Here is a 26,992-nt window from a genome sequence, read left to right as displayed (position 1 = left end):
CTCTGGCCACAGAGGTCCTGAGCCTAAGCCCCGCCCCCCAGAGCCTCTTCTGGCCTTTTTATTATTTTTTTTTCTGTTGTGGTTCTGTTTTGCTTTGTTCTTGTTTCATTTTTATTTTTATTTTTTCTAATGTATGTTTTATTTTTGTAATTTTATTTTATTTTTTATTCTTTGTTATTGTTCTGCTCCTTTTTGTTTGTTGCCCTTTTTTTGTTGTGTTTCTGTGTCACTGTGTGGCTTGCGGGGGGTCTTGGTTCCCAGGCCGGGTGTCAGGCCTGAGCTCCTGTGGGAGGAGCACTGAATCCAAACCACTGGACTAACAGAGAACTTCAGGCCCAGGGAATATTACTCGGTGTGAGCTCTCCTGGAGGTCCTCATTGCGGCACCAAAACCCAGCTCCACCCAACTGCCTGCAAACTCCAGTGCTGGACGCCTCAGGCCAAACAACCAGCAAAACAGGACGCAGCCCCACCCATCAAAAAAAATGAGACGACAAAAATATATGTTACAGATGAAGGAGTGTGGTAAAAACCTACAAGACCAAATAAATAAAGAGGAAGTAGGCAATCTACCTGAAAAAGAATTCAGAGTAATGATAGTAAAGATGATCCCAAATCTCGGAAATAGAATGGAGGCACAGGTCAAGAAAATACAAGAAATGTTTAACAAGGACCTAGAAGAACTAAAGAACAAACAAAAAGTGATGACCAACACAATAACTGAAATGAAAAATACACTAGAAGGAATCAATAGCAGAATAACTGAGGCAGAAAATATAGCAAATCTGGAGCAAATAAGTGAGCCTGAAGATAGAATGGTGGAAATAACTGTGGAAGAGCAGAAGAAAGAAAAAAGAATGAAAAGAAATGAGGACAATCTCAGAGACCTCTGGAACAATGTTAAACGCACCAACATTTGAATTACAGGGACCCCAGAAGAAGAAAAGAAAGAGAAAGGGTTTGAGAAAATATTTGAAGAGATTATAGTCGAAAACTTCCCTGACATGGGCAAGGAAATAGCCACCCAAGTCCAGGAAGTGCAGAGAGTCCCATATAGGATAAATCCAAGGAGAAACATGCTGAGACACATATTAATCAAACTAACAAAAATTAAATACAAAGAAAAAATATTAAAAGCAGCAAGGGAAATCAACAAATAACATACAAGGAAATCCCCATAAGGTTATCAGCTGATTTTTCAGCAGAAATTCTGCAGGCCAGAGGGAGTGGCAGGATATACTTAAAGTGATGAAAGGGAAAAACCTACAACCAAGATTACTCTACGAAGCAAGGATCTCATTCAGATTCGACAGAGAAATCAAAAGCTTTACAGACAAGCAAAAGCTAAGAGAATTCAGCACCACCAAACCAGCTTTACAACAAATGCTAAAGGAACTTCTCTAGGTGGGAAACACAAGAGAAGAAAAATTCCACAAAGACAAACCCAAAACAATTAAGAAAATGATAATAGGAACATACATATCGATAATTACCTTGAATGTAAATGAATTAAATGCTCCAGCCAAAAGACACAGACTGGCTGATTGGATACAAAAACATGACCTGTGTATATGCTGTCTACAAGAGACCCACTTCAGACCTAGGGACACATACAGACTGAAAGTGAGGGGATGGAAAAAGATATTCCATGCAAGTGGAAATCAAAAGAAAGCTGGAGTAGCAATACTCATATCAGAAAAAATAGACTTTAAAATAAAGACTGTTACAAGAGACAAAGAAGGATACTACATAATGATCAAGGGATCGATCCAAGAAGAAGATATAACAATTATAAAAATTTATGCACCCAACATAGGAGCACCTCAGTATATAAAGCAATACTAACAGCCATGAAAGGGGAAATTGACTAACACGGTAATAGTGGGGGACTGTAACACCCCACTTTCACCAATGGACAGATTATCCAGACAGAAAATAAACAAGGAAATACAAGCTTTAAATTACTCAATAGATCAGATAGACTTAGTTGATATTTATAGGGCATTCCACCTGAAAGCAGCAGAATACATTTCTTCTCAAGTGCACACGGAACATTCTCCAGGATAGATCACATCTTGGATTACAAATCAAGCCTTGGTAAATTTAAGAAAATTGAAATTGTATCAAGCATCTTTTCCGACCACGATGCTGTGAGACTAGATATCAGTTACAGCAAAAAAACTAAAAAACACAAACACATGGAGGCTAAACAATATGCTACTAAATAACCAAGAGATCACTGAAGAAATCAAAGAGGAAATTAAAAAAAATACCTAGAAACAAATGACAGTGAACACATGTTGACCCAAAATCTATGGGACGCAGCAAAAGCAGTTCTAAGAGGGAAGTTTATAGCAATTCAGCCTCACCTCAAGAAACAAGAAAAACCTCAAACAATCTAACCTTACACCTGAAGCAACTAGAGAAAAAGAGCAAAAAAAAAAACCCCAAAGTTAGTAGAAGGAAAGAAATCATAAATATCAGAGCAGAAATAAATGAAATAGAAAACAATAGCAAAGATCAATAAAACTAAAAGTTGGTTCTTTGAGAAGATAAACAAAATTAATAAATCTTTGGCCAGACTCATCCAGAAAAAAAGGGACAGGACTCAAGTCCGTAAAATTAGAAATGAAAAAGAAGAAATTACAACTGACACCACAGAAATACAAAAGATCATAAGAGACTACTACAAGCAACTATATGCCAATCAAATGGACAACCTGGAAGAAATGGACAAATTCTTAGAAAGGTACAACCTTCCAAAACTGAACCAGGAAGAAATAGAAAATATAAACAGACCAATCCCAAGTAATGAAATTGAAACTATATTTAAAAATCTTCCAACAAACAAAAGTCCAGGGCCAGATGGCTTCACAGGCAAATTCTATCAAACATTTAGAGAAGAGCTAACACCCATTCTTCTCAAACTCTTCCAAAAAGTTGCAGAGGGAGAAACACTCCCAAACTCATTCTACAAGGCCACCATCACCCTGATACCAAAACCATACAAAGATACCACAAAAAAAGAAAACTACAGGCCAATATCACTGATGAACATAGATGCAAAAATCCTGAACAAAATACTAGCAGACAGAATCCAACAACACATTAAAAGGGTCATACACCATGATCAAGTGGGATTTATCCCAGGGATGCAAGTGATACAGCCACTGTGGAGAACAGTATGGAGGCTCCTTAAATAACTAAGCATAGAATTACCATATGACCCAGCAATCCCACTACTGGGCATATACCCTGAGAAAACCACAATTCAAAAGGACACATGTACCCCAATGTTCATTGCAGCACTATCTACAATAGCCAGGATATGGAAGCAACCTAAATGTCCAACGGCAGGGGAATGGATAAAGAAGATGTGGTACCTATATATGGAATATTACTCAGCCATAGAAAGGAATGACATTGGGTCATTTTTAGAGATGTGATTTTTAGAGTCTGTCATACAGAGTGAAGAAAGTCAGAAAGAAAAAAACAAATATCATATATTAACACATATATGTGGAACCTAGAAAAATGGAACAGATGACCCTATTTGGTGGGCAGGAATAGAGATGCAGATGTAGAAAATAGATGTGTGGACACAGGGGGCCTGAGGCAGTAGGTGGTGGGATGAATTGGGAGATTAGGATTGACACATACACACTACCATTTGTAAAATTGATAGTGGGAACCTGCTGTGTAGCACAGGGAGCTCAGCTCAGTGCTCTGTGACTACCTAGATGGGTGGGATCGGGTTGGGAGAGTGAGGTCAAGAAGGAGGGGATATATGTATACATATAGCTGATTTACTTCATTGTACGGCAGAAACTAACACAACATCATAAAGCAACTCTTCTCCAATAAAAAAAATTAAAACAGCTAAAAATAAATAAGAATGAAAGCATAATGATTTCAGTGTACAGTGCAGTGCGATAAAGAAAAAGATATGGGTGCTATTAGAACTTATAAAAGAACCCCAATCTAGTCTGGGAGGTCAGGGAATGCCTATGTAAGAGCTGATGTCTAAGTTGACAACTAAAAAATGAGTGGGAATTAGCCAAGCAAAGTGGGAGTAGGGGGCCGAGGCCATTATTCAGGAAGAAGGAACAGCCTGCATGGAGGCCCCAACTTGGGAGCTGGGATCAGTCAAGAGTGAAGGAGAGTAGGAATTAGAGGCAGAGGAGGGCAGTTCCTGAGGCTGGGGAGACCTTGGTGAGGAGTTAGGATTACACTGTGAATGTAATAGAAGACCCAGAGGAGGTACACGACCTCCATTGGTGCTTTAGCGGGTCAGTAAACATTATGCCCATCTCCAGTCCAGTGTTGAAACTGGGGAAAAAAGGTGCACAGTATCAGCTGATGTCTTCCTGGTTGAAGCTTAGTGAAGCAGATGGCTTTAGACCTGGGCCACGAGGTTGTGCTAATCCCCCGCCCCGAATTAGGTTTCTGCTCCCCTGTCCCATTGGACAACCACGGACTTCTTCCCACAAGGCAGAGTCTGACTCACAAAAATTCCTCCAAGGTTGAAAGAACAGATGGGAACCTGTGCTGTCTGTGGGCGAATAATTTCCATAGAGAGGACCCTAAAGAGGGTGGAGTACAGGTGTTCTTTCTGCCTCCAAGGTCACCACCTTCCCCAGGGAGGAAGGAGCGAGAGAGCAGGGCAGGAGGCCCAGAGATCCTTCCACACTGGGAAGGCTGTCTTCCCAGACACCGCCCCCCACCCAAAACACACACACACCCAAAATGGTCTGATTTGTGATCTGCAAAATCATTTTGTATGTAGAGAATCGATTACAGAGAGACCAGTTAAAATCTGCAGTCTTAAGCTAGAGCTGGGTAGTCAGGTGCTTATCAGAGCATCATGTATACATTTCATAGTTTTAGAAAGCTACTGCAGGCATCTAGGCAAGAAATAACAGTGGTGGTGAGACAGACGGAGGAAAAAACACTTGGGGAGGTACAATGAATAGGACTTGGTGTTTGGTTAAGTGTTGGGCAAGCAAGGGAGAGGGTGGAGCAACCCAGATCAGCGAGCCACCAGTTGGGAGGTGGGCAGAATCTGTCCTTACCTACTGCTTACTTCCACCTCCCTAGACTTGGCTTCCCCACCTCTGTGTCCTCATTTCATGCCTTGTCCTCCCGCTTCCAGGGGTTCGTGCCTGCGTGTGCCACTCCCCATCTGCATTAGACCGCGGTGTCCTGCATCCCTCCCAGCACCAGGGTCTCGGGATCTTCCAGATGTGATTATTGGCAGATTTGTTCATAATAATTATATGCCAGTAGACACATTTGGCTCTTTATGGTTTTCAAAGTGCCTTTACATTTGTTGAACACGTAAATATTCTCATAGAGAGTAGTAGAAAGGCCTCCAAAGTGGTCTTCAACCCATGATCCCCTTAAGAACAGATTTCTGAAAACAGAACTTAGCCCTTTCTTATCTAACCCTAAACAGCCCACTCTGGAGTAAATAAGAGGATAGGGTGGGTGAGGAATTTGGGGTTGATGGGGCCTTAAGCTCTCCTTAACCTTTAAGCTCTCCTTAACCTAACATGTTACTGCTTCAGCCCAAGGGTGTTTCTCTCTGTCCGTCTGTGATTCGTGTGACGGGCACGTGCTCCAGAGCCTGGAAAGAGAACTTTCATCTCCTTGCAGTGCAGTTTGGTTTTTTTTAAGCCTTATCTTGACTCACCCCTATTGATTTTTTCCTCTTTTCTCTAGATTTCCCACTTACACATCATAATACCACATCAGAATGTTTCTCAAAAAAATACAATTTTTAAAAATGTCCTTTCAGCTTTGCAAATTAAAATGGATTAGGTCTGAGAAAGGCTCCAGAAGTCTGATGCGGTGGGTTTCAGAAGAGACAGAGGGGCACCATGGTGCTCTTTTGGCTCCCTCAGAAAGTATTGCTTCTAAAATTTGAAAATATTATACTTTATAGGAATTCTGTCAGCTGGCTGAAATCTTACTCCTTCCTATCAGGTTAATTTGGGGAAAAAAGAATGTGAAATGTAGAGCTTCCCGAGAAATGTTGTCATATGATAATTACTTCATAATAAACACAGAAATATAAGGAAGTTGATTTAAAATTACTTTAAAATATATTAAAAACAAAAAGATTAGAAGTGGAACCTAAATTCTTAAAAGCTTTATAATGTTTTAATATTTAAATTATGTAATATTTGATACATTTTTGGGTGGAGGAGTAATCCTGTTTTCTTCTAATTTCTGAAGTTGGATGTTTCAGCTTTTCTTCTTTCCTAATAAAAACATTTAAGGCTTTATATTTTCCTCTAACTTCTGTTTAACTGCATCTCATCATTTTGATGTGTAATGTTTTCATTATCATTTAATACTGAATATATTTTAAATTCCTATTATGATTTCTTTTTTACTCCATGATATTTAGAGATACGTTTTAAAATTTCTGAACCTGTTGGGTTTCTATTTATTCTTTATTTGTTGGGATTCTATTTATGTTTTTGTTAATGGCTTTAACACAGTTGCCCTATGGGCAAGTGACATGGGCTATATGATACCACTTCTTTTTTTTTTATAAATTTATTTATTCATTTATCTTTTTTTAAAAAAATTTTTGGCCACGTCGAGTCTTCGTTGCTGCGCACGGGCTTTCTCTAGTTGTGGCAAGCGGGTGCTACTCTTTGTTGCAGTGGCTTCTCTTGTTGCGGAGCACAGGCTCTAGGCACACGGGCTCAGTAGTTGTGGCATGCAGGCTCAGTAGTTGTGGCTCGCAGACTCAGTAGTTGTGGTGCATAGGCTTAGTTGCTCCGCGGCATGTGGGATCTTCCCGGACCAGGGCTCGAACCCATGTCCCCTGCATTGGCAGGTGGATCCTTAACCACTGCGCCACCAGGAAGTCCCGATACCACTTCTTTAAGATGAGTTAAGGCTTTGTAAAATGGTTTTGCTTCCCACTTTAACCAAGCTTTTGCAATTCAGAGCAAAGCAATTCTGGTGTATAAACTCTAATGCTGTCCATTTTTCCTCAAGCATCTTCAGTTACCAAAACTTTTTATTGGGCAGGACATATATTAATTATCAAGATCATATCAGTTCTTTTCATTTTATTGTCCAAATCCTGGAAACAAGTTGATTTCTAGAGTATTACTAATTATTTCCTTTTTATTTTAAACAGGAGTATGCTGTGAACTGCCATGTTATCACCTGGGAGAGGATTATCAGCCATTTTGATATATTTGCCTTTGGACATTTCTGGGGCTGGGCTATGAAGGCCTTGCTGATCCGTAGTTATGGTCTCTGCTGGACAATCAGTATTACCTGGGAGCTGACTGAGGTAAGAAGGGGGTGTGGGCTGCTATCTAGATGCTACAGTGTGGACAGTTTATATGCAGGAAGAAGATAGTCCATCAGTTAAGAGTCAAGTAATCCATTCTGCAGCTCCTGTGGTACAAAACTATTTACATCCCCAAGGGATATTTTATACCTTTGTCAAACAAACTGAGAAACTCCTTGTCAACTTAAGGTCTGCCTTGTCTCACAAGTCTTAAAGAGAAATGAATGGACTCAAACTAAAGAATGAAGTTAAAATCCTAAGCAAGATAATTCAGTGGCAATGAGGACATCTGCTAAGAAGTTAATAGGTAGTTTACCCACTAACTAGTTTCCAGTTAAATAGAATTGTGGTGTTTAGGAATTATGAGGCCATCCAGGACATTTTGTCACCTAAAAATGGATTCCCAGTGTAGCTCAAATACCACGGTCATCAAAAGTTTGTCTCATTCAATGAATGAAAGAGATATATTCTTTTTTTTTTTTTTTTTTTTTTTATGGCTGTGTTGGGTCTTCGTTTCTGTGCGAGGGCTTTCTCTAGTTGTGGCAAGTGGGGGCCACTCTTCATTGCGGTGTGCGGGCCTCTCACTATCGCGGCCTCTCTTGTTGCGGAGCACAGGCTCCAGATGCGCAGGCTCAGTAATTGTGGCTCACGGGCCTAGTTGCTCCGCGGCATGTGGGATCTTCCCAGACCAGGGCTCGAACCCATGTCCCCTGCATTGGCAGGCGAATTCTCAACCACTGCGCCACCAGGGAAGCCCAGAGATATATTCTTGAAAAACTATTACCGAAATGATATTTTGGGAACTAATTCATTTATTGTTCAGTTATTATGTTATTCTTAATCATTCCCAGGGAACAAAATTTGGCCAGTTATATCTTGATACCAGTCATTGTCGTGACCCTAACTTTTAGCAAAACATGCCAGTTAGATATTCGCTTCTATTAATGTTCCTCTCATGGCCCTGAAGCCCGAGTTCAGGGTGTGGGCAGGGTTGGTTCCTTCAGAACCTGTCCCAAGCCTCTCTTAGGCCTCTGCTCATGGTTTGCTGGTCATCTTTGGTGTTCCTTGGCTTATAGATCACCCCAATCTCCGCCTCCATCTTCATGTGGCCTTCTCCCTGCATGCGTTCACATGGCATTCTTTTCATAAGGACACCAGTCATGTTGGATTAGGGGCCGACCTCCTCCAGTACAACCCCTTCTCAACTATTACATCTGCAGTGACTGCATTTCCAAATAAGCTCACATTATAAGGTCCCGGAGCTTAGGACTTCCAACGTATGGATTTTGAGGGGGAACGATTCAACCCACAACAGTACCCAGCACGGTTCATATATCATCCTGAACCTTCACCATAACCCAGAAGGGCAGTGTGTATTCCCAGTGTACCGATGGGAACCAGAGCTCAGAGCCAGGAGTGGATCCAGAGGTGCTTGATGGGGAACGCGGCCCGTGCTCCTGCCCTCGTACCACGGGCTCCCTCTAACTTGCAGGCATCTTCAGGACCTCACCGCCGTGTGACCTGTGCAGGGCACTTGGCCTTCCGCAGCCTCCCTTGCTTCCTCCCCTGCCCGCCCCCCCCCGCCCCCCACTGGGCCTCTTGCGCCTCCCTTTCCTGCTCCTCAGCATCCTGTCGTCCCCAAGTCCTGGTGACTCTTTTCTCAACACCTCTCCAGTTCACCCCTCTGCTCCGCTCTCCTCTCTCATCTGAATTTCCCATCTCCTCCCTGCACACTGTCTTTTGCCAAAGTGAACCTTTCACCCCTCAGCCCGATCACATCCTTCTACTAAAAACTCTTCCCTGTTGGTCCATTGCTCTTAAGACAAAATCCAGGTGGCCTCTGAACCAGCCCCTGAGGCCTGGTGTTAGCTGGCCCAGCCCACCCCCCCAGCCTCCTTGAACCCTCTCACCTGCCCTCTGCTCCAGCCAGCTTTGCATTCTTCGCTTCAAAGATGCTGCGTCCTTTCCTCCCACGGAGCCTTCCTCTGAGTTCCTCCCTCTCTGCCCTGTCTCTGCACTGGCTGGGCTCATGTTTGTACACCTGGCTCTTCTCCTCTGAAACACTCAGCATAGGTTAAATACTTGATAGATGTTTCCTTTTCTGCTAAACGTTATGCCTCAAGAGGGCAGGGCCCATGTCTGCCCGGCCCCAGACCCCAGCACTCTGTCTCATACGTACAGGCAGACGCTCCCAGATCCCTAGGGAGTGAACAAATGTGGTTCCTTCCAGCTCCCCGACTCCGCTCTCTCTGGGCTGTCTCACCCCCGAATCCAGTACTTTCCAGAAAGGCTCCTCGGGTGGACGTATGTCCTCCACCTCCCCTACCCCGTATTATTTCAGCAAGCCTGTCGTTGGCTTCTGCAGAGGTTTCTCTCTGCCCCGTGTGAGTTAATGCTCCATGTCAGGGCCTGGACCTGGGAATGCAGTCCCAGGTGGTACGTGGCCCGCTGGGGGTCAGCACACAGCCCCTCGCTGTCACATGCGGGAGCTGTTCAGTATCTCCTCGGAAGCAGGCATATCAGGAAGGCAAACTCCTCATACAATATTTGTATTCTTTTACAATCTATGAAATGCTTTCGTGAACAGTTTTAACTGGTAGCATTTATTATATTACTTCAGAGGTTTATAATCATGGGGTTGCCTCTTTCCAGAGAACCGTCAGGCGTTGTCTTTGTAATTTCAGACCTTCTTAAAGCGGGCCTTCACACAGCACGCCATGCTGCTCGATACAGCCGATGGGTCCTATGTTTTGGACAAAACTCTTTCCGTAAAAGACTTCTGTTCCACCCTTGATCTCACCGTGCCCTTTTTCTGGAATGTCCTCACCTTCGTCTCCATCTCTTGAAATCAGTCATTCCTGTCCTTAATGATCCCACTCTACCCTGTCTTCCTTCCAGAAGTCTACCGCCATTGCTATCTACCAGAATGAATCTCTTAGCGTCCCTGCTGTTTCGATTTATGGCACCATTGTAACACTTGCCACAGCATACCTGATTTTGTGTTCTGAATAAGCGTCTGGCCTCTGCCCTTAAGATCAAGAACCTTGATCCATTTTATCTCACCACCTTGTACATCGTAGGCACTTAATAAAAGATTATCGCTGCAAATCACTTAGTGTGAGATTTCCTATTAAGCTAATTTACCGCTTACTTACTGTTTTTCCCAACTATCTATAGACCGTTTCTAGAATCCACAGCTTAAATTCTCAAGCTGCTAATTTTGAGGATTCTGCCAGTGCTCTGTAGGCAGTTAGGAACATCTTGCTCTCTTCTCTCTTCTGGGTCCATGTCATGTTGTCATTAGCCAAGGTAATTTACTGGTAGTATTTTTCAAGATGGGTCATCATTTCTTTAAAGCCCTGTGTCCAGAAAAAAGGGGAGCTGTTTGGAGTAGCAGTATTTGCAAACCATCCACAAAATAAACAAGAACCTGATTACAGACCTCGGTTTTATTTTTTTTTTTAATACATCAGGAAAACCTAAAATGTCAACACGTTTTGCTAAGAGAATGTACTATTAAAAGGAAAGTTATCTTTCTGCGTGGGACCCCGGGTTTGTTTTTTTCACGTTTGTTTTTTCGTCATCGCTTGTGTTTCTCAGCTTTTCTTCATGCACCTTCTGCCCAATTTCGCCGAGTGCTGGTGGGACCAAGTCATTCTGGACATCCTGCTGTGCAACGGTGGTGGCATCTGGCTGGGCATGGTCGTCTGCCGGTTTTTAGAGATGAGGACTTACCACTGGGCAAGCTTCAAGTGAGTCATCTTCCTCCGGGCCCTGAGTCACGGTTTCTCACAATGTAGATTTAACTGCCTCAGTAGCACGCAACATAAGTACGTTCTCTGATGATAAGGAATAAATTATGCATTAGTAACTGGAACTCAAAAAATGATTATAAACCCAGTTTCAGGCATTGATCCAGAAAATGCTAAATCATTTACGAGTTTCTCAAATCCATCCCCTCCTTTTTATCCATATGCCTCAGCCTGAATTCAGACTCCCATGGCTGGATTGATTAGTCCCTCATCCCCAGGTTAACCCCTCTAAGCCTTCTGCCACCATTGCTTGAATGATCTTCTTAGGAATGTCACATCCATCATGTCATTTCCCTGTGGTGGTTTCTCATGGGCCTTAGGACAAAGTCCATAGGCTTGGCAATTATAAGTCACTTATTTATTCTATCTCAAATTTATTTTGTTATGTGGTATAAGGGGGAGATTTCACAACGTTATTGTATTTGATTAACCAGTTTTCCCCATCCCTTTCATGAATAATCCTTTCTTTGGCCCCTGACTTGAAAGGACACTTTTTGATATATTTCATACAGTATATACTGTAACAAAATCTGTAGCAGTGCTGGGTTTTGCTCCAAGCAAGCTTCATACGCAGTATCTCATTTGAGCCTTACATCAATCCTAGGGATAGACACTGCCATTCTCTTCACTTTAGGGTTGAAGGTACTGAGGCTTCAGTTTAGTAATTTGCCCGAGGACACCCAGCAAGCAAGCAATAGAGTCTGAATTCACATCAGGCTGTCTGGGTCCTTAAACACTCCATAATGCTTCCCTATTTTCATACATTTATGCTTCAAATTCAACTTGAGAATCATCCTGTCAAGTTCCCAAGACGTAAGCGCAACTAATGAACAAAAAAGTCCTGTTGGTCTTAAGTTACATTAAACATATGAATGTATATAGATCAGGTTGGATTAACCTTTTCACTACATTAAGTATTCCAGTTCTCCATCACGCTGTATCTCTGTTTATTCCCTTCTTCCTCTACCTCTTTCCGTGACGTTTCACCATTTTTTATATACAGATTCTTCATCATTCTTGTTTATTTTTGGATAGTCTGTTTCTTTGTTGGCCTTGTGCCTCAAATCTTCTTGCTGGGAGATTTTCTCACTGCATGCTTGTTGATGGGTGGGTGAGTGAGTGAAGGAACAAACCTGGTTTCCTTCTACTCCCCCTTCCCATCCCCCGCCTCCCTCCCCAAGAATAAAAAGCCTGGCCTGTTTATCCTTATGCCGTCAGCACTTTAAAACGGTGTCTACGACCTAAAGGTCCTCGATATACATCTTTGTTGAATTAAAAAAAATCTTTACCGTTTATTAAATACTATGACCTTGGATTTCGGCTCTCCTGGTCTAGCACAAGAGGACCAGAATCTACCCCCAGCTCTGAGGTTTACAAAGTGAGCCGGCGTCAGCCATTCCCTTTCTCGGAGCCTCAATGTTCTCATTTGTGAACCGTGGGACTATTTGTTTCTATCACAGGAATATGAAACTGAGTGATCTCTAGGATTGAAACTAAGAAAGGTTAAAAATCACCGTCACTCCAAACTGTTCACTTAATTGAGGAAGCTGTAGAGTGAGGAAATGCTGCGGGTCACCTCACATATGCAGCATGTTCTCTGTTTTATCAGGGCGCCCCGGGGGCGGGGGCATGGGTGGGAGTCGTGTCCTTCCTGGCCTAGTTCCAGGTGGCTGTCTTTAATGTACCTCAGCTTCTTTTGTCTCCAGTTCACAAACGGTGGCCTGTGCTGGCGTGGCCAGTCCACTGATGCTCCCCACCTGGCGTGCCGCTCTCAGCGCATCACCTATAAGTAGAGGCCGCTGTTGGAGAGACGTTCAAATAGAAAGGAATCTTTCTGTTTTGAGCATTGGTTGTAAGAGAGTCAATGCATTTTTTACAGTCTTTTGGTTTTTTGTTTCTTCCCCCTCCTATCTCTCTGGATTTTCACCGGAGCTGTTTTCTTCTCACAGGGATATCCACACCACCACTGGCAAAATCAAAAGAGCCGTGCTCCAGTTCACTCCTGCTAGCTGGACCTACGTCCGGTGGTTTGACCCCAAATCTTCATTTCAGAGAGTGGCTGGAATATACCTTTTCATGATCATCTGGCAGGTATTTCTTCAAATGCTCAAAAGTAGGGGAAAAAAAAACAAAAACAGAATAAAAACCATCCAGGAATTTAGGGTTCATGCTAGTTGACATTACTTATCAGCTCGATGCTTTGGAAGATGTAATATTCTGCAGCTGACATAGAGAATAATTAAAGAGATGCTGTTACGCCTAAGGTCTTGCTTCGTCGTGAAGACATTTTAAAATATGGATCTTTGAATTACAAATTGGAAACAGATTAAAATTCCCTGTAAAAACTTTGTGCTCGGCATCTATCACCCAGTGAGTTAGGCATTGGATTAATTTCTCGAATGATCGTTTTCAGGACCACAGCAACAAACGTAAGGCTTTTTCTTGCAGTCCAAATTCAGTATTTGAGTTTTAAAATTGTGCCTCAGCTGTTACCACTTTGGGTAATTTGTAGAACGCTAAATACAGAAGCCCTCTGCTACCTGTGGGGACTGGAGCCCTTTGGGGACCTGGGTCCTCCAGAGTGGTGTCGGCGGTGGAGAGTGGCTCTCGCTCCAAGCAGACTGAAGCGATTCAGACAGCCAGGGGTCTTGGAAAGGGATTACCCAACGACTCTGTTTTCCAGAGGCAGCCTTTTTTACTGTCCCTCCTGCCCCCAGGTTAATTGTTTCACAACTTTGGGAGACTAGCTGAGGGAAACCAGCTTTCACCTGAAGGGTCTTTCAGAATCATCAGACATATTTTGAACACATATGCACAAAATACTCCCAACGTAAGGAGAAAATGGGCGTGTGTCGCTTTAAAGATAGACGGTCCTTGTCCACAGAGGGAGAATAATAATGCCCATGTCAATAAATGGAGTTTATGGCTACAGAAGTGTTTGTGAATAGTTATATAGTCACCATGGTTTGGGGAAGTCAGTGTGTATGTAAATGGAGTACGATTAAGTTTTATCTTACGGGGCAATGCCAGGGAAGGTAGAGGTTTTCTTTTATTGCGAGGACCTAGGAGGAATTTGGATTTGCCCAGGAGAGAGAGCGGAATGTGCTCCTAGAACGGCAGAATTCCGCTGGGCCCACTTTCCCCTTGATCGTGAGCATTGTGCAGTGATCAGCTTTCCTTATGTGGTGAGGAGTGAACCGTTTTTATTTTATATCCTTAAACTCAGCCCTGTGGGGAAAGACGCACATTTTATGTCACTGAAATGAACCTGCTGGTCCCCGTGATGTGCCCTTAAAGCAGTGACCTTTCCTAATCTCTGCCCCTTGCTTAATCTGGAGGGGAAATGCAGTGGCCTGTGGGCATTGAGCACAGATTTCCTGGTGGCCATCTCTTTTGTGCTGCCAGGACGGGTCATGGGACAAGCGGTACTGGGCGCCGCCCTCAGGGAGCAATCCCACTGCCAGGTGAAGCCTGGACCAACCCCACACCCACTTTTAAGAGCTGCCTTCGGTTGAGGATCTGCTCGGTCCCTGGCACGAGCTGACCGAGTCCACAGTCATCTCTCAGTCACGCACACGCGCCTCAAGCTTCTTTTGGTTATTGAAGAGCCTCCTTTGCTGCTGTCAGACTTTTCAACCTGGCCTCATTTCTGTCGGGCTGCGGAGGTGTTCCACGGCACAGATTTGTTTTCATCATTTTGCTCTTAAAGCATCTCTCTCCCGACTGTCCCAGCAGCTCACACACGTGAGCCAGGTGACAGTCACATGAATCTGGCAACACGACAGATGGCTGAAGCCCCCTGTGCCCCTCTCAACACACAGCACCTCCCCTGGACCCCTGCTTGGTTGGTGCCTGTGTTGTACTGGTTGTTACCGGGCTTAAACAGCAACCCTTAGAGACCCGGTATCTTTTCTGGAAATGCTTTGAACATACCAGTTATTTTTAGCTGTAGAATGTCCATTGAAGGAATAGATGTTCATGACTTAGCACGAAGCACCACGTTGACTCACGCCTCCTTCTTTTGCAGCTGACTGAGTTGAATACCTTCTTCCTGAAACATATCTTTGTGTTCCAAGCCGGTCATCCGTTAAGTTGGTGTAGAATTCTCTTTATTGGTGGCATCACGGCTCCCACAGTGAGGTAATTCTGTGTTAGCCTGACCGTCAATTGGCATGTTTACCTGCTTTGTATTCTCCTATGTAACATAAGCGAAGTCACGTAAACTAGCAGATTTTCCATGAAAATGTCATTCTGAAGAATTATACATCCAGGGGGAAAAAAAAAAAAAGACTTATACATCCAGAATATGAAGAAAACGTTTTGCCTCTCAGACCTCAGTAACATGAAGACCAGCACCCCACCATTATTTTCAAACCCCTTTATGATCTTCACTGCTGTTCTTTTTCCCCCCATACCATCCTACTTAAAACAAAATGAGTAACAGAAATGCTGAGGTTTTCTTCCTGAGATTATTGAAAAATAACAACCGTTTTTATGGTGGATTGAAGTAATAAATTATGTTATTTTTAGAATGAGACTTTATTAGTTCTTTTAGAGCCAGTTAAGTTAATTTCCTTTTAAAAATGTCCTTCCTGTGGTCCTCCAGGACAACAGGGACAAGGATGGGTGTTCATTGCCATCCTTCTCCTGGATTCATGACTCAGGTAGGGCCTTAGAGATGTGGCAGTGCTCAGAGACTGTCCCCGACGTGGACCGATCCCAGTGGACTTCAAAGCGAAACACTTGCATTTGTTTCATTGTTCCTATTTGGAAATGGTATTGGGGTTTTATATCTAGTATGGAGGACCGGCATTGATCAGCAGAAACACCCAAGATCTCTGCACAGCTGATATAAATACAAACCAAGCAGATAAAAGGGTTTGCTCTTTAGAAGCTGTAGGATAACTTAATTCATTACTTGTAATGGACTTGTGAACTCCACAAGTAGAAGGTCTCACTTGCCAGGGAGAGTGGTTGTTTTCCTTGGTCAGACATAGCTCTCACCCCCAGCTAGCACCTTTTCTTGTCCTCATTCGTTATTACAAATATATTTATTATATATATATATATATATATAAACAGGAAAGTAACAGCTGGTAAACCGCAGCCTTTTGTCACTTTATAGACCAGTGGTCCGTCGAAGTAGTTATCTCAGGAATGCAATTTTCCTTTGGTGGGTTGGAGCCTCCCTACTGTATTTAAAATTTGATTTAATTTGAGGCTTCCAGTTATTTTCAGGAAAGATTAGCAGCAGTTTCTTCATAAAATTAGGAGCAATCAACAAAGTCAATAAGCGGGGAAAGAAATGTCCTATAAAACAGAACAGCAAACCACATGTGATTTATCATGAAAATTTCAATATTGTTAAACATTTCACAACAAAAACTAGAGATTAGACCAGAGACTAAAAATCCAGTGTTCAGACTTTTCGAGAGCTCCTTAAAATTTTTGCCAAACCCTATGGGTTTCCACACAATTCTTTTTTATTTAGAACTTAGCCACTTTCTGTGTTCCTACACCACTTGAGGCTATTCATATGTAAGGAGATGGTTTGACAAGCTTCTTGGAAAGATGGAAGTACTCTGATGGGTTTTAGGTCCCAATTAGGAAATGCCAGGCCCTAAAAAGGAGAGAAAGCTCATAGGCTTCAGTATAAATCATACATACATACCAGATCTCCATTTTCTTCCTTTTTAGACTTTCACATGACTCTGCTTTGAGAAGATATTTGAGTGAACATTCTTTTAATCTAATAATATAATGTGCAGTATAGGACATGGACACAATTAGTAAAGTAGCTGAACTGGCAAAAGCAAATTAGGTAATGAAAATGGGAAGTTAGAGGAAAACCTGAATTCTTTATAGTTACAATTCTTCACTTTGGGGTACAGAGGCGATAGTTTATGGATGAACTTCAGGCATCCGTGAACCCCCCGAAGTTTAATGCAAAATTCTGTGTGCATGTTTTATGTGCCTTTATCATAGCTTTCATCAAACTCTCAAAGGAGTCTGTGACCCACCTCCACACACCCCCCCCCCCAGAAGATGATGGGTTAAGTTTCAGGGGCAGTAATGAGACTCTAAGCCTGCACTGTCCCACAGGCAGCCTCTCCCACATGTGGCTACTGAGCACTGGGAGTGTGGCCAGTCATCCCGAAATGTGCTGTACGTGTAGAACACACACTGGACCTTGAAGGCTTAGTGCAAACACAGTATAAAATGCTTCTTTATAATGTTTTCAATATATTGGATTATATATAAATAAATTATTAAAATGAATTTCATCTGTTCCTTTTTTACTTTTTTTTTTTAGCATCTTTATTGGAGTATAATTGCTTTACAATGGTGTGTTAGTTTCTGCTTTATAACAAAGTGAATCAGTTATACTTTTTACTTTTTTAACACGGTTAAGTATAATTGCTTTACAATGGTGTGTTAGTTTCTGCTTTATAACAGAGTGAATCAGTTATACTTTTTACTTTTTTAACACAGTTATTAGAAAACTTTAAATTGCATTTGAGGCTCATACTGTATTTCTATTGTGTGACTGCTGCACGAAGCCTCTCAACTCCGTGTCATCGCCTCTTTGCTGATCACGTCAGTAACATTCAAAGTTATCAGCCTCAGTGACAGTGAGGCGCAGCTACAGTCCCATTCCTGTTTCTGAGAGCCACAAATGTATATATTTATCGCCTGGTTACGATCAGCAACCTTTATCCTGGAAAGAGCCAGAGGAGACAGTGACCATACCGGAGACCTTCTGGAATCACCTCCATGGAGAGAGACTGAGGCACCCCACCTGGGGTGGCTTTGGCTCAAGGCTGTGGGAGTCTGTGTCTGAATCAAGACCGCCTCTGCCAATAATCTGGCTCTTTAAACCATCCCCCTTCAGCCCAATCCAAATTCTTAGCCTCTTACAGGAAGGTTTCAACAGGCACCGGCTTCCTATTCCCTTAAATAGAACTAGACCAGGCAGCTCAAGTATGTGGAACAAGGCAGACATTTTTTATACTCACCCTGTCAAAGTGATTTAATTCTATATTGACTTGCTGGTCTTCCAGAAGCTCTCAGTGAATTCCACCTTTGTTCTTTCAGACAGTACTATGCTTACCTCACCGACACACAGTGCAAGCGTGTGGGAACACAGTGCTGGGTGTTTGGGTGAGTAATCTTTTATCGTGGACATATAAAACCACTTTAGCCTCTGAATTTCTTGGGTTATTTCTTAACCCTACATTAAGTGCCTTTCAGCGCAGTTTTGTTTTTGTGTGTCTTTCATTTTTAACATTCCTTTTCTGATTTAAATTTAGAAGAGTTAATTGGCAAGTTACACAAAGGGGATGTAGAAACTGTTTTTTTAAAAAATATTAGGAAATCAAAAGATAATTCCCATGTAGAACTTGGAGACCTTGTTTCTTGAAATAAATTAGAAAATGAGTTATTTGAATTCCCTGTGAGATTGATGGTGAGTTTGGGACAACATATCGTGATGGGCTTAACCACATTTTACGTTAGTTTCACACCAGAAAGACCCCACAAAGCGGCTGCTTGCTGTCTACCAGGGTCTAATTTTATTGTCCCAAAGAAAACTAACACATGGTGACAATTTATTGTCTCATTACAAATACAAATGCTGTATCTGAATTTACAATTATTTAAATGATTTGAAAGAAAGCAGAGGTCATCCAGTTTAACCCCCAATATTAAATGTGAGATACTCTTCAGTGTCTCAGATAAGTGCTTCTTCTGCTTCAATACCATCAACATCTCACCATGCCATTTAGCCACTGAAGTTCCAGAGACATCCAGCACACCTGTAGGTGAAGTTCAGTCCCTCAGGGAGCTTACATTCAGGACCTAACCTAGGTTCTAAATGGCGTGTGACAGCATAAAGAAAATCTGATGAAAACCCCAACAGATTTTTAAACAGAGTAACTTTTTTTCCCCTGTATTACATGCATATTGATAATGTAAAAAAAGAAACTAAACATCATCCAAAGACATCAACTATTTAGAGATACTTGCTGCTTACGTTGCATTGTCGTCATTCCTTCCAAGCGTGCGTGCGTGCGTGTGTGCATGCGTGTGTGTGTGTGTGTGTGTGTGTGTCTCTGGAGCTCTCACTCCAGATTCTGGGGAGTTAGTGAAGTTTGATCTAGGCAAGTTTCCCACCGCCTTCTTTCCAAAAGACAAAGGGCCATTGTCACTGTTTCTCATAAATTCTGTGATGTAAGCTGATTTTCCTACACAAAGTAGCTTAAAGGGTGATAGGATGGATTCGATTTCCATCCTATGGATAGGATGGATTTCCATTGATTACTGATCTGGCGGGATAGAGAATTCACACATCTACCAGATTTCTAATATACTTCTGTCACAGGAAGGAGGAAGATGGGCTACCTTCCTACTGTCTTGTCCAAGGACTGGGGATCTTTCCTGCATTTCCTTCTTCCACCACATGCCTCTTTTTCCACGGGCATTTTTCTCTTCACGTTTACAAGTCCTTGCCACGGTCTTACTCTACGGAGAGTGGGTATATTTGCCACAGAACTCTGTCTACTTACCTGTTAAGGAAGAGGAGATGGCGGATCAGAGAGAGAGGCAGTGTTACAACAAAGTTTTTTTTCTAATCAGGCGGTCTGAAAATATAATCCCTGTGGAGGGAGAAATAGCCGAGAGGAGCAAGGCCAGAGAGTGGTGGCAAACGCCACTCCAGAAAGCTGCACCTTGCTGAAGAGTGGTGAAAGAAAGTAAAATGCAAATGATCTGAGATGCAGAGGTCAGTTGGCTAACTTAGGATGCTTTATTATAGAGACTCGAGGACGCCCAGAATGGTGATATCAAGGTTAGCGAACCTTGAGAACTAGTGGGCCATGCTGAAAAAGAGCAAGTCCCTCTTCGTAACTCAAGCAGGGCAGACCTGCCTGGCGCATGAACAGGGGCAGGAGCTGCCTCTGGGCGGTCAGCACGATCAGCCCGTGACGGTGAAACAGGAGGCCCGGCCTCCAGTCTCTTCTCTGGTGTTTGCCCCTTGGAGCCCACCACCTCCCACCTTCTGCCCCTTCCTTCCCCAGGCTTCCCTGTTGCCTTCGCTTTGTCTTTTTTTTCGTGTTCTATCAAACAACAACCGCTGAAATGTCTGATTTCCTTTAACACCTAGTCCCTGCTTTATAGTTTTCTTTTCACTAACTTTGGAATGACTTTGGCTCTATCGAGGTGTGGAGATGCGAGGGAACAGAGTAGGAGCCCGTGTAGTGACGGTCGTATTCTGCCTTTGGGGAGCCGGTGGGGCGGGGGGAGGTGAGCAGGGCCACCTGAGGCTACTTGCCCACCATGCCCACACCCCACATTGTGTTCTCCTCAAGAGGGCACTTTCCTCCTCTGTAAACGTTACACCCTCAGAAAGTTGGCATTAACAGCTGCTGATGTAAGGAAGAACAGACTTGCAATGTGGCCTCCTGCAGTTGTGCCGTAGATCTGAACTTTACAGCCTTTTATATTACACTTAACCGTGCCGAGCCCAGCCAAGATAGGACTCTATCCAGCCGGGAAGTGGGAACCCACCGGGGAGAAACAGGAGTGTGGAAAGTTCAGCTTCTTGTTCCTGCAGCTCCATAGGTGTGTCAGGGCCAGGGCGAGGTGGACAGATTCCCCAGGTGTGCACCATCTTTATCTTCGCCTTTCTCCCCACTCAGCTCCCCCCAATTATAATTGAGTTTCTGTGCCTCCAAAGGAGAGAATTGGGCTGGTTTATGAAGAAAAGTTGTTGGATCCCTTGGCCCTGGAAGGCAAGCATCCGAGCTTTGGCTGTAACCGGAATGAGCAGTCACTTTTCCTCCTCTGGAAAGTTGCTGGGCCTCCAGGGCTTGGGTCAGAGTCAGCGGTGCCTGGGGCCCAGTTGCTCTCAGAACCGCCCCTCACCCCACTAGCTTCCTGGCACGTGTTATCCCAGCCCTACTGGTGACCCCTGACAGTAAGCTGCCGCCTCTGCTGCTGTGCCGATTGTCCTGTCCAAGGTCAGCTCCACATCAGCACGTCCTTCTCCACCCTCATCTCTCCTATCTTCTCCGCGGTGTCTGCCCTCTTGAAACTGTTCTCTTCCTTCTACAGCAGCTGCCCTGTGGGTTTTCCGCTTCCTTTTCTGCTGCGTCTCAGTTTCCGTTGCTGGCTTCCCCTCCACCCCTCTGCCCTCTGCAGCTTCTTGTAATCATGCCGTTGTTCTTCCAGGCTCCTTTTTTATTTTTTAAGGGTAGACACAACGTGAAGCACAGGGTCCTTCTAGGAGGAGGGAGTGTGCAGAGGGGAACGGACAACCAGAGGAGGCCTCACCCGACCCCTCCAACCTCCCCAGCACACCTGGTCACCGCCATCCTCCCGTTGACCTTTGCTCACAGCCTCTCACGCCGCCTTCCCTCCGGCCCACGCGCCTGTTTCCCACTCTCAGCGCTCACACTGCAAGGGTAGCTTTGTTGCCAGTTTCCTTTTTCTGGTATCTTCCCCTTCATCCCATCCTCCTCCAGACTGACTACCCTTTTTCCTGCCACTCTCTGCTCCCTTGCTCAAAAACACCTGCACTGACAGCCCCAAGCCTCTGCGGTAGTCACAAAATTTTTTTTTAGAAAATCCCTTTCCTCCAAGGACATCTTGCTCCAGACCCTAACATACAGCAAAACAATCGAGCAGAATGGTTCTGGGTACCCCACCCAGGACCCTTTGCCTCCTTCTCACCCTCTCCGTCCTGTCCCGGGGGTTCTTAAGCAGTCAGGACGTTCCATGGAGCATGATTGAAAGTGCTTTCTATGTGGTTAAGGCTCAGCTCAGCTATCACTTCCTCAGGGCCAGGGATGATGGTGAGGGGCCATGGCTGGTGGGTAAAGGGTCCACGTGACTGTTGGGTTTGATGCACGCCAGCTCCTGCCACTTCCCACATCCCCACATCTCCCCCCAGGTCCTCGGCCTGGACTAGAAAAAGCGCCCCTGCACCACTCTGCTCCTTACCGCAGTTCTCAGTTCAGCCGCCAGAACGATCACCTTAAAACGTAGAGTGAATCACATCCAACCCTCTGCTCCAACCCCCCAGGAGCTCCCGTGTCCCTCAGACTAAAAGCCAAGCTCTGGGGTGGCCCTCAAGACCCGTGTTACCCTGACCTCGCTCTGCCCCCTCCCCTCACTCCTGGCCCCCTCCCGCCCCCCCCCCCCCGCCCCAGTCTCTGCTCAAGGTCACCTTCACGGACAACAGCTCAGCTAAGATTCCTCAGCACGTGGGGTCAAGTCATATCCTAAAGTTCCTGACTGAAAAACACTGGTCTTTAGGGCAAACTTCAGGTCGTTATGAAGTCAACAGACTGGGTCCTGAACAGCATTTTCTGAAAATGAAATAGAGTAGGAAGATGTCAGAGCCAGGGGACAGTTGTTTTGTGTGACTTTTGTTTCAGTCGTGTGTGTGTGTGTGTGTGTGTGTGTGTACTGGGCCACAGTGAAAAATATGCTTCCTGCCGTGGGTCTCAGATCACAGAAGTTGGAGAAACAGCTCTAGTCTGCTGGTCACGAAGCTCTTGAAAGCTGCCTCAGTCGACTTGAATACCCAGAAACCTCTCACAGAAAGCTCTGGGTGTTCTGTCTGGTTAAGGGCAGGTAGGCAGACTTCTTTCCTGGGCTTAACAGTTTCTGATGTGTCCCAGCAAGAGGTCCCAGCAAGAGGCAGCATACGCTCTGTGTGTCCGCTGGCAGGCACCCTTGCCCTCGCTGCTTCCCTGCCTTCTAGTGTCGGCTCGCGACCTCGACTTCAGTGTGACAGTCGACCTCAGCCCTGCTCTCGAACGTGCCGACCTTTGTTGTGGCCGGGAGGTGGGGAGGAAGAGGGGGTGCTCTGTAAAGATTCAGGCGACCACTCCTAACCTTGTTTCGTTGGGGCTGTGGGCCAAGACAGCTCCAGATTCTCTAGAGACGTGTCCAGGAGACTTTGCTTTGCACAGGTGGTTCTGACTCTGGGCATTCAGTTGTTTAGAGCCGTCCATCCATTTGACCATGGCAGTGACCTCTGTGTCTGCCAGTAGGGAGGGGACCGGGGGCCTTCTGGGCCCCTTCCTGCCCTTTTAGAGATTATGTGTGCAACAAGACCAGTCCCTCTAGATCCTGTCGTGAGCAAGGCACACCTAAGGTGGGCCTTATCTGAAATCGCTGTTCCTGGGCAGTCTTTGGGATCACGTGACCGGCTATGTCACCCTCACCTCATCCGTTCCTACCTTCAAGCTCTGAACCTTAATAAAGGTCTGATTTTAATATTCATAGATGAAGTTGTATTATACAAGATTAGCTTTCTTCTTTCATGTTTTAATGAAAGAGGGAAACGTGGAAGGTTTTTTTTCCAACGTTTTTGTATTCAGCAAAATTGCTTACAGATGCAGAGGATAAAGGGTTTTTATCAGCAGCAGAACTGGAGCCTATTAAATCTGGAAATTCTAAGATGGCTGGGAGGGAATGTGATTGCTGCCTTCAAGTTACTGAAAGACTCACCTGGAAGGCTCACACTCCCCTATACGACTGCGGAGGGCAGAGTTAGGACCAGGGGTGGAAGGAGGCAGATACCAGGCAGATACCAGCCTCCTGGCAGATACCAGGAGACAAGGAATGACTTCCCGACAGCTAAAGAGACTGAGCAGCAGAAGCAGCTGCCCACAGAGGTAGTAGGTTCCCTGGCCCTGCAAGGGTCCCAGCCAAGGGGGCGTCTGTCCACCCGTTGTGATAAGCTCCGACTTAGATGATACCAGGCAGCCTCCGGCTATGAAGACGTACGAGTCGAGATTGTAGTCTGTGAGGAAGGAAGATGTAAAGAATATTTGATTATTTCTGGCGACGGATAGAAGGATGAAGAGGTAGAGCACAGAGGGTTTTCAGGGCAGTGAAACCATTCGGTATGACCCTCTAATGGTGGATACCTGTCATTATACATCTGTCCAAACCCATAGAATGTACATCACCAAGCGTGAACTCTGACATAACCTATGAACTTTGGGTGATGTGTCAACGCAGGTTCGTCACTTGTGACACATGTTGACAGCGGGGGCGGCTGTGCATGTGTCGGGGCAGAGGCTATAGGGACTCTGTACCTTCCCCTCAAGTTTCCTGTGAACCTAAAACTGCTCTAAAAAAAATAGTCTGCAGAAAAGAAGAGAGGAGTGACGGTACAATAAACTTTTAATTAAATCTAAATATGTATGTATATATAATAATATATATTATTCCTGAAGAAAGCACAGTGTCATTTTGTTGAGGACCTGCTTCCCGTGTTTGGGGCAGAAATCTTATGACCACTTGAACTTTATGATGGAATTATGCATATTTCTGGTAATGCATAATGCTCTGATAAGATGAATTCATATTTAACCTCTTGTTCTGTCTAACAGGGTCATTGGTTTCCTGGAAGCTATTGTCTGCATAAAATTTGGACAAGATCTCTTCTCTAAGACCCAAATACTCTATGTTGTGCTTTGGCTTCTTTGTGTGGTAAGTCATTACTTTTTTACCCAAAAGTGTTAGTTAAAGTCCCCATGGTGTCTTCTAAAACAAAACAAAACAAAACACTCTTGTGTACCAAGGTTCCTTAGAAATTTATAGACAGGACATTCTACTGTAGTAACGCAAGACTGGCCACTAGTCTGAAGTTCAAGAATAAATACATAGGACCACATGGCACCTAAAATTGGTCACCTTTGCAGGTTCTGATCAAATGCCCTCAGCAGGTGTATCATACTCTCATTTATTTCGCTTATGAGAATTCGTCTACACTTGCTGAAAATGTCAGGCCTGCCATGAGGGGATAAGGATGGTTACAGTGTCCCGTAACATATGTATTACTGTCCAAGGGTTTATGTACAAAATGACAGACTGTTGTTTATAGGCCATGTGAGGTGTTTTTGGAGGTAATCAGACCATACAGTTTCCTCCCCGTGGGGCTGACATTATAAACCTGTGAAGGATGTGTTTTCCTCTCGGAAGGGAAGAGCCCTGGGGGCCTCCAGCTCCGTTGTCCTGGGACTTTTCCCTCATCTTTCAAATGAAGCAAGATCTTGCCTAGCTTAAAATTCTGTGATTGCGCTTCTTAATTTGTTTTGTTACTTTGGGGAATCATTTAAGATTCTTCCCTTTTACTTACTCGGTCCGGAAAATTAACTTAGGCTTTTTTTTTTTTAATGATCATAGAAAATTTCAAACATATGTGGAAGTAGATAGGGGGTCGCTCACCCGTCATGCACCCATCATCCAGTTTCAACAATTATCAACCCATGGCCAGTCTTATGTCCTTATATTCCATACTCATTATCCCCAACCCTGGGTTACTTTGAAGCAGACCCACTTTACTATTTCAGGATGTATCTCTAAAAGAAGATAAGAATGCTTTTTGGTTGGTGCAACCACCGTACCATTATCACACCGGAAAAAGAATTAATTCCTTCATACTGTCAAATAGCTAATCAAAGTTCACATTTCTAACGTTTCCTTACATTTTGTATTCTTTAGCAGTTTATTTGAATCAACATCCACTGATTGCAATTGGTTGGCATGCCTTTTAATAAAAGGTCTCTCTTAATCTACAGTTTTCCCTCTGTCTCCAGCTCTCACCTTTACATTGAAGAAACAAGCCCTTTTGTCTTCTAGATTTTCCCTCAGTCTGGTTTTACTGACTCCATCCTTACTGTAACTTAACAGATTTCTTTGTCCTCTGTATCTTCTGTAAATTGGTAGCTGGATCTAGAGGCTTAATCAGATTCAGGTCTAATTGGTGGGGAGGGGGAACAAGACTAAACTCTTCTTATTGCCTTTTATGGTGTCTATTTTTAGGGTTACTTGCTAGAAATCCTAACTGTGCCAGGGCACCTTGAGCCTGTTCTGTCCTGTTTTATCTTGAACAACGAAAGGGAATAATGATCTCCTTTGTACTCAGGCTCCGGAATTAATGCTCAGATGTATTTTTTCTGTTGCAGTGTGACTAGATATAAGGATTGGTTAGGGGCAGTGTGTCAGATGGGCCAGAAGATCTCACCATGCGCACCTCACATTTCTGTCTGGTGTGGGCACCCCAGCTCTGTGAATTGTAGCGTGACCCATGGCGGTGGGCAGGTGTGGGTGCAGCCCTTACCTGGCGCCGCTGGGACCACAAGGAGATTGAGGCAGGCGGGACTCCTGGGACGTGGGCCAAAGGCCCTTCTCACAACGGCCCACTGTGGGCCTCCCCCTGGGGCATCAGCAGCCAGAAAGGTCTCCCCAAGGCCGTGTCCAAGGAGCCGTCTCTAGTCACCCAGCCAGTGGGGCTCCTCCAGTCTCTCTCTAAGTTTTAGAGATTTTCACTCTGTTTTACTGATTAGACCCTTAGCATATGCCTCCTTACGTTGGTGAATTTTGATCTGCCTTGGTGTCTGTATGATGGTAGCTTATTTTGAGGACATGACCCGTTTCTCAGTCTCTGTGTCACTTAGCATAGTCCCTTATAAGTCTGTCATGTTGCCACGTTCTTGTTAGAGCGGCCCTGGTGCTGGAGCCACACAGGCAGGTGATGGTGAAGATTTATTCATGTTTACGAGGTGCCAGACAGTGTTTGAAGCACTTTTCATGAATTGCATATTTGATCTTTACACTTTGAGGGGAGGTACTTTATTATCCCTCTTTTATAGATAAAGGCACAGAGAGGTTCACTAACTTACCTAAGGTCACACAGGTAGCATGTGGCAGAGCCAGGGCTCAAACCCAGATAGTCTGGCTGGAGATTTCCTGCTCCCCCTCCACGGGTGTCCCCCTTCGGAGGATCTCCAAGTCTACGTGGGAATTACACATGCAAACTACTTATATTACAAACATCATAAAAG

General features: G+C 44.2%; 1 protein-coding gene across 2 annotated transcripts in view; it reads left to right on the top strand.

The window, feature by feature from the left end:
* The window catches only part of PTDSS1 (phosphatidylserine synthase 1), a 64,972-nt gene that overhangs the window by 28,579 nt on the left and 9,401 nt on the right, over positions 1-26,992 (top strand). For both annotated transcript variants that reach the window (XM_082364368.1, XM_082364367.1), the window contains 6 exons: positions 7,159-7,317; positions 10,918-11,069; positions 13,079-13,220; positions 15,157-15,269; positions 18,225-18,290; positions 24,536-24,635. In XM_082364368.1, coding sequence (XP_082220494.1) covers positions 7,159-7,317; positions 10,918-11,069; positions 13,079-13,220; positions 15,157-15,269; positions 18,225-18,290; positions 24,536-24,635 — 732 coding nt within the window. The remainder of the gene's footprint in view (positions 1-7,158; positions 7,318-10,917; positions 11,070-13,078; positions 13,221-15,156; positions 15,270-18,224; positions 18,291-24,535; positions 24,636-26,992) is intronic.

This window comes from Balaenoptera borealis (assembly GCF_965194805.1).
Source record: "Balaenoptera borealis genome assembly, chromosome: 17".
In the NCBI taxonomy this organism is placed as follows: domain Eukaryota; kingdom Metazoa; phylum Chordata; class Mammalia; order Artiodactyla; family Balaenopteridae; genus Balaenoptera; species Balaenoptera borealis.
The sequence above is the reverse complement of the archived record's forward strand: the minus strand, read 5'-3'. Positions and strand labels throughout refer to the sequence as shown.